This window comes from Thermobia domestica, chromosome 10 (genome assembly GCF_964235325.1).
Source record: "Thermobia domestica chromosome 10, izTheDome1.hap1.1, whole genome shotgun sequence".
Lineage (NCBI taxonomy): Eukaryota > Metazoa > Arthropoda > Insecta > Zygentoma > Lepismatidae > Thermobia > Thermobia domestica.
In genome coordinates this window covers 132,511,059-132,526,228 of record NC_137463.1, presented here as the reverse complement: position 1 = coordinate 132,526,228, position 15,170 = coordinate 132,511,059, and the positions used below count along the sequence as shown (strand labels likewise).

Below are 15,170 nucleotides of genomic sequence, written 5' to 3'. Positions count from 1 at the left end.
TTTTTAATTTGTTTCCGAACTAATATCGATCGTTTTCGATTATTTCTAGAAATCAACCCTATATATAGAAAATGCCTCTCCCCCCCAGTAAAAGAGTTTTAAAAAATGATATTGAGATCAGGGCCAAACTATGTATACGCCAAATGTCATTTCAGTTGACTTTGCAATATGATCATGATGATCACATACACATAGTTATATTTAATTTTTTATATAATAATTCATACATTACAGGTGATTCACAATTTTTTCCAATAGTTAGTTCCTCTAAAAGCTCACAGGATGTGTTTGAAAAGTCAAGAAGTAAGTCCTATTGCTATTATTACAAATCCAAATATGGTCAATTGCCTGAAGTTCTGCAAGAGTGCCTGAAGTTCTTTCTTAAATAGAAACAAATGAAAAAAAACAACAAAAAGGGAGGCCTTGAAAGTAAAAGGTAGAGAAATTCACCAGTGCTCAGAAGAAGCTATCTTCAATGCACTGAGCAGAATGGGTTGGTGAGTCAGAGTGGATCAGTGGGTGAGCGTGGGTCAGAATGGGTTTTTGGCTTAGAGTGAGTCACAGTGAGTCGCAGTGAATCACATCCTATTGACCCACGACCCACTTACAAATCTTGACAAATTGACTCACTGACTCACTCCATCTCTGGAGTGCACACACGTATAAAGTAGTCATATATTTATCTTAACCTTCCTGACTTTACTTAACCTCCAATAATTTAAGTTAATTTACAAAAAACGCAATAAAGCAAATATTAGTGACAAATACAAACATACAGGAATGTATTTTGAGAGAAAGAAAATTGAAAGTGCACCAGCCGAGATTTGAACCCGCGTTGCTCCACTCAAGAAGCAGACATCCTCCCGACTTAGCCACGGCAGAACTTGTAACTTCCGGTTTTGAAGCTTTATTTATATTGCGTGTGTTACGTAACAATGCTACGAGGTGTCATTACTGTTGCGACGATCTCCTTCAAGACCCGTTTCGTAAATTTACGAAATAAATCATTTAATCCTTAATCAATAACATTATATATATATATATATATATATATATAATGTATGTGTGTGTGTGTTGGTGCACCCAAGAGATTAATTCATAATAGATTAATTTATTCTTGATTTTAATCTACAGAACAAATGCTTTTAATGAAAACATGGGACCTGTTGCCGTAGATGGCTAAAGACCGTAAATAAAATTCCAACTTCAAGTGTAACTGGAGTAACTCACCGACAATGGCTGATTTAACACATTTGATAACAGCGAGCGTAATGGGTTATTTATAAACGGAGTTGATAGAGCCTGTGTAGATAAGTGGGTACCGTGTGTGACTGTTGTTCTAAGGATTCTGTGTTCGAGTCTGAGCCTAGACTGAGTTACATTTTTTTTCAAGGAATTAAAAATTATAAATGATGTTCGCGTTTGATACTCAAAGAGATTTATCCTATGAAGGGAGAAAAACCAAGACAATACAGAGGGCAGGGGGAAAGACGGAGTCTGTTTATCCTTAAGTGTTAAAATTTAATTTATTCCCATGTCTTTTGCTCTTTCCTTTCCCTATTTTCTTCTTTTCTCATTTTGTTTAGCTTTACATACTTTTTTCGGTCTCTGCATGATGCGTATTATTCTTTTCGTTTCCTTTGCATTAATTCCTATCTCTTTGAACTTAACGCGAATGGAATTTCTGCAGATTTATCTCGTGGTTGTTTCTCTAAGTGATACTCTCAGATAGTAATACTTTCTTCCTCCAAATGGAGGAATATCCTGGCATGTTATGTTTTCGGGCATGTATGTGCTGTCATGTTGGTTGTCCAACTATCAGGCATAGAGTGAAACTTTTCTGCTACTGGAAAAAGCTATCATTTCTTATGTACCCAACCTCCACTTTTTACAGTCGCTGACTGTACCAAGCCATTCGTTTCATCCATGAAAAAATATTCTCTAGTGCTTCATTCTTCGCTTGAAAAGAACAAAACAAACAGAAATGAAATAAAATTGCATAAGATGAAGATTGAGCTATTCTCTCGGTTACTATGCGTCAATGAAAAAACACAACTTGACTTGGAAATATTTTCAGCACGAAAATCAACCAATTCGACCGTCTTCCTGCCATAATTCAAAATTCTCAAAAAAGTCCGTCTTACTTATGCTTCTACAGAGTGAAGCCAACATCAACAATTTCCTAATTAATATCATATTGTATTATTTGATGGAGCAATTTTGGTACACATTTAGCAACCGGCATCAGTAGAAAGTTTTTGTTATTATTTTCAGTGTAATTTCTTCAAATATGTTCAAAGAGAAGCAGACACATTCCATGCAATTCGAGTGGATTTCTTACGGGATAGATACTCTTTAAAGAGCATAAAATCATCCACAAGAGAAAGCAGGTGTGTAGGAATAAGGACAAAAGTAACACCAACTACACCAATTCCTAGGAAGTAGAATAATCTCCTTCGTAATGACGGAAATAAAAAAGAATTGTTCCTTTTTCTTGCGAAGTCAATGTGTGAAAAGGAAGGAAATAACTTTGAGGTAGCAATGAGCAATGGATATCACATACAAACTTCAACAAATCTTCCTACATTTTAAAACAAATCATCAGGAAATCATTTAGAAAAGCTGATATTAGGATCATGTTACACTGTTTTGGTGCAAAGTAGTATAGACCGTACTTCTTCCCGTAATTCGTTGCCAACCTCCTAAAATTAAATTATCTGTTTTTATACTATTTTATTAAATTTTTACATATTTTATGCTATTTTTTGGTACAATTTATGGTGATTTTATACAATTTATGGTGATTTTATGATATATTTCAACGATTTTTGGTGATTTTCCTAACATTTTGCCATATTTATAGTGATTTTCAGGGTTGCCATCCAACAAAAAATTACAAAATATTCTTGATAATATACTTTGATATGTAAGAGGGTAACACTTGATGGAAACACATAAATGGTTAAGAATACAAAGGTTACTTACTGTTTTTCCGAAGCCTCGAAGAAAATTGTTCTTCCCCTTTATTATTCACCCCTGAAGTGGTGAAGAATACCTGAATGAACTTGAGAGGATGCCAAGAGAAGTTCCTCTTAATCTTAAATAGAACTGGGTTTGTATTCAAGAAACTAAATGGAAATGGTTGAAGGAAAGAGACACATGTGGTAAAAGAATGTTGGGTCCTAAGGTCAGGTATCCAGTGGGGTAAAGGAGCAGGAAGTGGGGGAAGGCGTAGTTGTTGGGGCTATATGTCCACCAATATTTTCAGCGGGAGTCCCGGAAACAATGGAGGGAGATGTGTAAATGTGAGAAATACACTATTGTGTAAATGACATAGCTTGACAGGTAAGAGGGTGGGAGGCTGAGAAGATGTAGAAAATCCTTTGACGGCATGTAAAGAAAGTAATAGTGCCAGGTGGTATGAACATTGGTGGTCCAGATGGTAGAGGTGAAGTGAGAAGTCCTTTCTTGAGTAAAGGAACCCTCTTTAATTGGCTTGTCAACTTTCAATCAGGTTGTTAATGACCCTGCTACCTGAGTTTAGGGAAGATCGACCCTTCTTTACCTGAGTTTGAATAGATTAAAGAGAGAATAAAATCTTTACCTGAGGTGAGTCTTCCTTTTTGCTTTTGCAGGAAGGTTTGAAACAAGATTTCTTTAATATATTTTTGCATAACTTACTTTATTTTTTAAAAAAAAATTAGATTAATGAATTAATTATTCATGAATATTAATTGGTAATGAAAGGGTTAGAAAGAATGATTTTCCATGTTTAACGTTCATTTTAGAGGTATATTCTGATATGTATAGTATAGAATAGTACATATTGTACATGAATGTATCAGAGATTGTGGGAGGAAACAGACGCAACTCTAAGAAAAGTATTTTATGTGTTTATATGGTATCTTTACAAGCTGATATGGGATTTTAGCATAGAGTATCATCTTTTCAATGACGTTTGGGTATATTCGTATACGAAACTAGTTGAATCACTAAATAGATGTGTATATGTGAATAGTTTGTCAATGGATGTATGTATGTATATTGTTTCTGATATGTGGACAGGAATATATGTACCATATTGCAGGCATATTATTTTCTGTTTGCATGTAAGTGTTTTAATCATGTCTTGATGGGTTGCATAACCACTTTGATGTAATGGATGTAGGTTGGATAACTTCTACCTTTTTGTTTTGCGTTGTAGAGTTATATATTGTGTCGCTTTATGCATGTAAGGGTTTTATCCATGCCCTGAATATAATGTTGGATTGCATAACATCCAACTTTTCGTTTGTATTGTAGGGTTATATATTGTGACTCTTTATGTTCGTAAGTTTTTAACATTACCTTGCATGTAATGTTGGGATATATATTGTTATTTTTACTTATGTACGTTTTTCTTAGTCATGTTCTAGTTGTATTTTGAGCACAAAGGATATCATTGTAGTATAACCCATTTACTTATTTATATCTTTTAACTAAAGTTTTCTAATAAAAATGTTGACACGTTCACCTACTTATAAGATGATTTATGTTGTAATAGACATTATGACGTCAACATGGTTTCCAACTTAGAATGATTTATTGTAGGAACTGCGTAATAAAATATTATAAATAGAATACATATACTTCGTTATATATCAATATTTGTTTGTATATTGGTATAGGAATAAAACATAATATCGTAAATTGTAACGATTTTATCGTATATATACAGTTTACAGTATTCTATTCCCAATAATGGCATATCTATATATATATTTCTATGTTTATTATATTTGCAATATTCTTTAAATAAGATATTTACTATACGTACAATATTTACATTATATATACGTAGAAGTACCACCTGACGGGTGTTGTGAAAAACTTTTGAACGTATCTGAGGATATTATGACAATGTTACGACACAATGTTACCTTTACACAGTTTACTATTTACATATTTACTTATATACTTACATATACACAATACCATTCATTTAACACACTTAATACTTTGATAACCATATGGCAAAGTCCTATAGTCAGTAATACTGTCATGATTTAATCGTCTCCTTTTATTTTCAACCTTTTGATGTGTTTTAGCTTCAGACCTAGATACGATGACAAACCCTGGTTTTCGTACAATCCTCCCTGGGTTGTTTAACTGTTTTCTCTCAACTTTATCCCGAACTAAGCCGTAAAATTGATCAAAATTAGTTTCTTGTCGTGTGCGATGATTTAAAGTTATTCCTCTAATTTCAAATACATAAATTCCTCTTCCCATTTCAATTTCTTTTAAACGATACTAATAATTTTTTGGCCCTAATCCTAAAATTGCAGGAATTTCCCATCCCTCGGGAACTTCATTAGTTAGTTCATCTAAGTAGGAACCCAAGGAAAGTGGAGGCCTTTCATCACGTTGCTGTACAATAATAATACTATCAGTGTCGCAGTATAATACAGGATTAGGATGTATAAATGTTAATAACTAGTAAAGTTTTAGACGTGCCCACGAGGTAATGAATGCTGCAATGACAACAGTTGAAAATTTCCACGGTTTGTTTTTGTTTTCAATGTTTTTATACGTTACAATGAGATGTTGCTCTCCAATAGGTAATACAGTTTTCACCTCATATTTTGGCGCTCATAGATAACTTAAAATTATTCTGGAGTATCTCCAATTACAGATTGAGATAAATCTGTTCGCTGTCTCCATTTTCCATAAAGCGAATTGATGAATATTTTGGAAATATACCTAAGACCAGGGTTGGATTCAATGTTATTTTCCGTTAACTGAATGCATTCATGGACATAATAGTATACAATATATTTTTCTTTGTCTTGTTTTGCACCAGCTGGGATAACCTGAAGACTCCTGTTTCATTTTTAGGAAGGGATTGACATACTCTTTAAACAGATTATTTTCCGATTCGGATAATTTAAATTCCCAATTTTCGATAACTTGCAGAATTTCGTATCCGAGTTGTAAAGCTACATGAAGTTCAGGAATACCGTATGCACCAGTGAACACGTTTGGAATCGCAGTGCATGCAATTGTTATTACTTTCTTCCATACACGTGCGGCATAACCTAAACAAAAGGCGTCCATTAAACGTATATGGAAAAATTGGAAAATATAAGTCTTTTGAAGGCAAGATGGTGCATTTGACTAATCTATGAATACTTTTTACTTGTGGAAAGTCCGGACCCTTGTGTATTTTTGGTTTACCTATAGTCAATGGTTTACGTCCCATCACCCAAAAATATAACGATGTTACATCATAATATGCCACGAACTCTTCGCTGGTACATTCGTACAATGCATTAAAACATTCGGTACGTCCTCCATGAAATCTATCCTTAGGTACCAGATGTTCGACAAGGTCATAACACTTTGTATGAATAAACTCTTTCACTATATAATAACTTTTTGTCGTTTCTAACAAGGTGGTCCCATTTGCATTCCCACATTTCAACGACATTAAGATTTAATTTTTTAAGAAATGCTATTTTTGTGGTGATTTTTTCATACCGGTCTTGTAGCGATGTACCTTGCTTAGAGGTGGAATTTAAGGATATATTTTGCAGTGTAGGATAGCAGTTCAGGCACCCATGATAGTAACACCCATGAAATTCGTAAACTGTATTCGTTTGATGTTCAAATCCATCGACCTTATACCTTCTAAATCGGTTTTCCAATTTATTTCCGGAATCGCTGACATCATTATCAGTTGCACGTTCTAAGTATGGTAAGCAGTACACTGTCTCAGGCTTTGACGATGACAATAGTCAAACCCATAGAGTGGAATAATTGGAATAATTTCTTTGGGTAAATGTAAGGTACGATACGTCAGTATTGCTAAACTAGCAATCGTGGGTGCGGCAATAAAACATTGGAAACCATTTGTTTTGTCCTCAGTTAGGTTTCAAATTTAATGACAGCCTCTGCTAAAATTTTAACATCATTTCTACAATACTCCATCATTTCCTTTTGGAGATTATACTCCTCGCCACTTGCAGTACGTTCTTCGTGCCAGACGATAATTTGGTTTCGATCTTTGGTGCTCCTTGAATCAGGGTCAAAATACTTTTGCTTAGGAATTTTGCCTACATAATTTTGGTTGTTTAATGTATTAAACAAGTATGGGAAATCTCCCTTTCGTAGATTTGCAGAAAGACCTAACGTCTTAGGTAATTTGGATAATTTAACCCCCATATACAAATACGTGTCACGGAAGTAAATCTTTTGTCCTAAACGCATTTCAACAATTTTTTGCCTTGACATTATTACTTCAGGTGTAAAAGGATGGTTCATTATCAAAGTTTTAGCACAGAATTGCATATCATAATTACTGCCATTATGGGAAAGTACAATGATTTTTTTAAACACTGGTCAAGTTATTAATGCATGATTAATAAATCATCAATGTTGTGAAAATCAAAGGAACGGAATCCATTTTTATCTCCGCATACAAAGCATGTATCATCAAGCTTCGTATCCTTACACTTGTAGCAGGCATGAATACAATTCACGAAATTTACGCGATGTTCTTGTTTTCCCTGTTCATTTTTAGGAAGTAACATTGTTTCTACATCAAAGATGATGTACAAGAAGGTATGTACATGCTGCACCGTAGCCGTTTGAAAAAAAACAAATATGGTTATCGTTTACATATGTATAACATGTTTTACAATGACGTTCACCACATTTATGTTCAGACTTACGTGAACGCATGTGAACCATATCACCGCATTGGACACAAATTTTCTACGTTTCCCATACACTCTTTCCGCAAACAAATACTGTTTTATAATTGGCAAAGCATTCATCCCTAGAAAACAGTCTATGACAATCAATGCACTCGAGTTTAATATTATTATTATTACAAACATTGTGATACTATTCACACATTGTGCATTTGAAATTACACTTATATTTTCTGTTTGATGATAACCTTCCACACAATACTGACAATAACTTTTCTTGTTTAATAGCGTTGTAATATTAGTAATTAATTCATGGTGTCCTTCAGCATCCAAATGAAAATTTTCTTTGGTCCATGTATTCCAAAATAAATTACATTGCAGTTTCGAGTTAAACGATTATTTTCGTAAACAACAATTTGATAATGAGGTACTAGCTTATTTTGAATTTTTTTACATCACCAATAGTGTATCCATGTTGGATTTCAATATTTACTTTAGCATTGACACAGAATTCATTTGCTTGATTTAACAAACATTCAGAATTATTTTTCAATGTATGTAAGTAGTTATAACAATGATCAGCCCTACCCATTCCAAGAATAGTACTTCTGGGAAGACAATACATATTAGTTTGTATTGTCTTCCATACATGTAACAATTTTTATAGAAAGAGTTTCGCTACGGGTATATAATTTGAAGCACTCTCCAACTACCTCTTTAAATATGTTGCGGAAGTACCACAGGATTCTAAAATATGGATATTTGGATAGAACACATATTAGTTCCTCAGAGAATTTTTGACCCGACTACGATAGGTCCCACAGTTTTGGAGCTATGGACCTGTAAAAGTTCATTTTTTTCATGTTTTCGGAAGTCTATAACTCCGAAAGGAAGCATTTGTGCACCCAAGTTAGTCTATACTTTTCGTCTTATCTTGGTGTAAGGAATCACCTCCCAAACGTGGTCGGTGATGTTTTGAAACACCCTATATATATGTGGAAATTATATGTTCCAAGTTTGTTCATACAGATTCAAAATTTTGTTATTATTACTATTGATTTTGAAATGCTGAGTATGATAAATTAATATGATAAAATGTTACTTCTAAAAAAATTATTCAAATTTTGCATGTCGTTTGTTATCACGTAATCATTGTTTTTTATGTCTATAATTAAATAGTCGCCTTGATACGTGATGATCACTTAGAATACAAACTATATTTTTCCAATCAAGTTAGTGAGAAAGTTGGAATGTTGTTCGTGGCGATAAAGTATAATGGTTTTGTGAAAAAGTGAAAATGTATTCTTACGTCATGGTCAAAGCAATAAACAACATTCTGCATTTTGTTTTGCTTTGTTATATTCCGACTTTTCTTTACTTAAATAACTAAAACAATTTGCCTCAGATTGCTGAATTATCATTGTTTATTATATGAAACCACTGAGAATTGAACCCTGTACAATTTTTGGACACTAAATAGATTAGTTATTAACACTCTTTCACAAATAACACTCTGTGAAGTAATTATTTGTGTCGTCTTTTGACATTTCCAAACTATCCCATGCATACGTGAAGGTGTGGTAGTCTTACAAAAGGAATCGGAGTCTTCCTCCATTTGTATTAGCAGAAAGAGATGGGAGAGAAACCCAGAGATGGTAATAATCCGTATTTGAGTGGCTTTAGAGTACTCAAAATACACTCGATCCCAGTCACTACTCTTCTATTGAAATCAGAATTTCCTATACTAAACCCGAAGGTTCTTTTATTGAAATTGGAAGTGGGAGCAGAAAACAAACGGAGATAGATTTTCTAAAACATGAATAATTGTACAAGAATAAGTTCCATCTCACAAATAATTTAATCGAATTATTATAATCGAACATTATTAAATTAAAAAAATATAGAATTTCATTACAAACATTACATATATATTGCCGGTTTAATTTACATTTCACTTCTTTATAGCTGCGATGGCTCAGTGCTGGAACATTCACCTATGTTTGGAGGGACTCTTGTGATCCTAGCCACAGTCAAACGGATTGTATGCTGGAAACACCAGTTTGTTGGTTTTATCGCAATTCACTCGTTTTCTCGTACTTGCTTTATTTTACTGTTTCGTTCATTATGATTATCAGTGCCACCTTTAGCCTCAGAGCGTTCTCGTGAAATGCTAGAAGAAAATGTTTCTTTTTTTAATGAAGCGGTGACTAGTCTAAATAACTTCGAATTCTGCGCTAATCATTTCCTACTATACCACTATGTTATGCCTGCACATTTGAATATAAAGATTTGACCTATATATTTTTATTCCTATTGAATGTCTTACATTACTCTGTGCTGTATTACATCGTTTCAAAAATGTAGCACTGTTATTTCGTGTCCAAGTAACCCACTTTTCTGGTAAAACAAGATCAATTAAGCAAATTCTTACTTTAAATTAAAACTAATTACATTAAATAACAATAGTACTAGCTTTTATTTCAACCGAAACAAAATAGAGCTGATTATTAATCCACTGACAATGCATTCAAAATCGAAAAAGAAAAATCTCTCCATTTTCACCGTTTCGACTTTACATTCAAGAAAAAATGGTCCAAAAGTTGTTTACATATCATTTGAACACTCACACTGTAAGTTATATAGAAGAATACATTCTTTCATAATTTCCACAGGATATTTGATTACAAATGTTACATAAATGCATTACTAGGATTGATTTACATTTACGATTTTAAATAATTTCAACAACTTCAGTGGTATTTGTCAAAGATTGTTATTAAGCCTAATCATATCTGAACTTCTTTCTATTACCGTGATTATATGTTTGAACTTCAAATTTAGATTAGATTTTCAATATTAAACGTTAGTGCAATGTAAATTTTTAATATTAAATATTAATTCAAAAATACTATTAATTTGTTAGGAACAGCAGACTAATATTTCCCTTTAAGTTAAACGAAACTTAAGGAAAAATATCTTACTCATGATTTGTCCGACAGCTAGAAACCATACAAGAATTCCTGCAACGTACGTTCTCATTTTGGAGTTCAATTTTCTAGAAGCAAAAGAGAAACAAATATTGAATACACACTGTGAGTTATAGTTTCACGAGTTTAGTCATTATAAATCAAAAGGAATTCAGTTATTTATACAATGGTTATTTATTATAAAACTTCCATTAAAAAATACATATTGCTTAAAAGCTCACACTAACTTTATCCATATTATTCTTATACGCCTGGTAACATTAATTCATTGCCAACACAGTAAACTGCCGGAGTAATCACTAACGTAAAAAGTGAACGCTTTTACAAATTTTGCACTCTGAACCCCGAGAACATAAACTGCATTAAGCACACGACTTAAGCCACATTTTAATCACATTTGCAAGTGCTGTCTAGAGATCGAAATTGTCATTCACTAAAAATATTTCCAAATTATATAAAAATAATAAGTAATCACGATGGCGGCAGCAAATACTAGATCAGGATTGCATTGACGGCTACTATAAGAAACAGTTTTCACGCTCTGCACATGTATAAAACTGACAACTGGATCCATACGACAACTCTCTGTGATGTTCCTTCATGTGAATGAAAACATGAAATTCTAATACTTCTGTGGAACTTTACTGACGTGAGCGTTCATAACAACGTGTACACATTTTTAACAGTATACAGGGGTCCTACAAATCCCAAGTTTGCTTTATTGAATACTAGTCTCTAGTATTGATGCCCCAACAACAAGGTCATTTTGCACCCTTTCGAAGACAGAACTTAAACAGTTAAAGGAAACATAACAGAATTAAAACGCAAAAGTCTCAATAGTTAAGAAAAACATTTATTAAACAAAATTCACATTAGACTGCATCTAATGAAGCAAATAAAGAGTGCATACGGAAAAACGATAAAGAACTGCTACGACACAAAAAAGTCAAATCTCAGACAAAAGCAATAATAAAACTAGGAAGAAATTAATTTAAATACAAAAGAAAACATCCACATAGAGCTAAAATTTAATCTCATGTAAAACCTGAAGGTCTCGTAAACACTGCAGCACTCCAGTGAAAAAACGAGTGTCGTTACCAAGAAGCAAGTGCATGTCTTCAGGAAGCTTGTAATGTCGATGCCGAGCCAGAGTAGGGCAATCGACAAGAAGATGACGAATAGATAGAAGGTCTGCAGACAAAACACATTCTGGAGCTGGAAGTCCACGTAAAAGATATACATGCGACAAATGACTGTGTTCAGTACGCAGTTGAGTTAAAAGTATTTCTTCTCGACGAGACTGTAGGGAATTAGAGGACCAGACTCCTAACCGGGGTTTAATGGCATTCAATTTAGTGGCATGTGCCAGATTCCGTTACAAGGGCTTCACATGTACAAGGTGAATATGGGTCATTGGCCGCTAGGATTCTCAGGATGAATTCGATGTCGTAAAATGCTGTTATGACTAACAAATGCAGAATGAGTTCCTATGCAAGCTTAAGTGGGACAAAATTGTGAGGGGATCAACATTGTTCCTGTAAAATATACCTAATATCCTTTTGGCTGTCTCTACGTGCAGTCTGTTATGTACTGTACAAAATGTCACTACAGAGACGAGGACCCCAAGGTTCATCACTCTATTAGTATTTTTCGACTCCAAATCCTCTCTGTTGCAGATGTGGTGCTTGTATTTGAGAAAACATACTATTTAATAAAGTGTTCGAATTGATGTTTTCTGGGACTTGACAATGACCCAGACGTAAATAAAACTCATCCATAACCGCAGCTAGGATATCTGGTGTAATTGAGCTAGAAATATTAACTATTCTTTCCTTCAGTTTATCAATATTATCAGGATTCTGTTCATACGCTTTTTAGATATCACCAGTAGAAAAAGTCAAGCGGAGATAGATCACGAGACCTAGGTGGTCATTCTATGGTACGTCTAATACCAATCACTTGATTGGCAGAAGTGTAATTGAGGTTTCGAATATTATAAGCGACGGTCCCGGAGCTCCATGTTGTTGAAATCAAACACCTCGTACCAAATCCTGAATAGCTATTATCTATTCCAGGCAACCTGATAGGAAACTCCCCTTCCTCCCACCACTCTCCAGTATAGAGGGGAAAAGCAAGTCGTTGACCTTCACAGGGAGGGAAGCTTTTCTAATAAACACAATCGTGTACACTCTAAATTCGTACGTCAATACGCTCGCACCTGATGTTGAGAAAGCACTGCTGCTCCTTTTAGCCAACAACCCCGAGTAACAAATAATTACTGTTCTTAATGTTTGTTTTTAAGAAAAGTTTTCTTTCAATTTATGTATTAAAGTTTTGGCTTTAATCCTTTTTATTAAATTGTATTTCTAGAAATAAGAACTAATTCGTTATAAAGTTAATTTCCATTATTGTTTCACTTAAGAATCGCGAGAGGAAGCAAACAATCCTGTCGACATTCTGTCTTTATTTACATTTCGAAGGAAGGTATTCTTCTGGTTGTCTAATTATCGAGTACGCAGATTATCGACCTGTGCAATTATTGTATGAGTTTAGCGTGTATGGCGACTACATTACATATAGTGTCGTGTGAAATTAATGCATTAAAATGTATTTTGTATCCATTATATTTTGTATAGTTTATATTATCTGAAACAAATTTTAGTCCATATTAAATTATAAATTGCGTATTTAGTGCTTTGTGAAGCGACAATTCACGATGCTTGCAGTAGTTCTGTGATAAAACATGAGCCCGGGAAAGCGTTACGAAGTGGTGAGATGCGTTGCATTTTGAATGTATTCCATGCTTTAAGAGAACAATACCCTAATTTAACTGTTTAAGAATTATCCGACATGACTGGGAAACAGGCAAGTGTAGGAAAGGTAACTGGTTATAGACTTAGGCGGGAGCTAAAATTAATGAAAATAAATTTCCAAGTCCCAAAAATACGCGTACAAGTATTTCCTTCAGGGAAAACTTTGACTTCATGAAATCGGCAATTTGATCAAAGGTACATCAGTTCTTTTTCCGTAATGAATTGCCAACGTAATTAAAATTCTGGTAGCTGTAAATACCGATGAGGACCTGCCCTGCTTTTCTCACACAACTCTTCATAGACTGTTGAAAATAATCTGGTCTGTCTGTTGTAGTTAATAGGAATGACATAGTATTATGGAGGAGAAAATATCTCCGTTTAATTAAGAAGTACAGAGCAGAGGGTAGGAAAATCTACTATCTTGATTAGACATGGGTAAATGCTTCTCATACTGTGTCAAGGGTAGTGGTAGATGAAACTGTGAATTTTAGTTAACAACAGTGTTGGGTAAATTACTTGTAAATATGTAACGCGTTACAAGTTACTTTACTTTCTCTTAAAATGTAACGCGTTAATAACGCGTTACTTGCCCCAAAAAAGTAACTGTTACTTTACTTTGAAAGTAACGCGTTACTAACGCGTTACTTTTAGGTCCGAAACTTTGAATATGTCAAAAAATTTTATTACTTCAATTTTCCGTACTACTATTACTACCGCTATTATTATTATCATTATTATTATTATTATTATTATTATTATTATTATTATTATTATTATTATTATTATTATTAAAACTAACTAACTCTATGGAACCCGGAGATTCAATGCCATGTTCACAAAAGCTCTCCACTGACTTCTATCCTTAGCTAACTGCACCCAGTTTCTACTTTGTATTCCAATCTCTGCGAGATCCATCTTAATATTATCCTCCCATCTGCGCCTAGGTCTTCCTAATGGTCATTTGCAGATTGGTCTTCAAGTCGAGTGGTTCAAATTATTATTATTATTATTATTATTATTATTATTATTATTATTATTATTATTATTATTATTATTATTATTATTATTAGTAGTAGTAGTAGTAGTAGTAGTAGCAGTAGTAGTAATATTATTATTATTATTGCACGTTCTGAATTGCTTTGTGTAAATGCAAGGACAAATTTGTACTTGACAGCTATATGAACATTTTCATATAATGTAATACTGAGTAAAATGCCATACTGCATTACTCGTAGGGATGGGCACGAGTGAGTTCGAGCGAGTTTTCTTTGAAACTCGATTCGACTACAAACATACATCTTTGAGCTCCATCCGAGAACTCAGCTCAAAAAATTTCCTCCAAGTCGACTCGAATTCGGGTCGAGTTTCGAGTCGAGTAGAGCCAAATCCAGTTTGTAGTTTCGAGTACTCTCTTCAAGTATTTTACATAGGCAATATAATTATTATCAATGATACTATTACTACTACTACTTTTATTATTATTATTATTATTATTATTAATAATAATAATAATAATAATAATAATAATAATAATAATAAGTATAACAACACTATGTATAAAAATGAAAGATTGTCAAAGAAAGGCGGTTTGTATTGAAATACTAAAAAAAGTAGTTGATTGCCAACCACGGTAGTCGTGAAGTCTAGGAATCAAGGACATTGTTCACGGGTTGGAGGTC

General features: G+C 33.6%; 1 protein-coding gene across 1 annotated transcript in view; it reads right to left on the bottom strand.

The window, feature by feature from the left end:
- LOC145662084 (uncharacterized) overlaps window positions 1–15,170 on the bottom strand; it is a 153,057-nt gene that overhangs the window by 95,288 nt on the left and 42,599 nt on the right. The window contains exon 2 of the mRNA XM_081727424.1: window positions 10,673–10,746. Within this exon, the coding sequence (XP_081583550.1) occupies window positions 10,673–10,730 (58 nt within the window). The 5' untranslated portion in view covers window positions 10,731–10,746. The remainder of the gene's footprint in view (window positions 1–10,672; window positions 10,747–15,170) is intronic.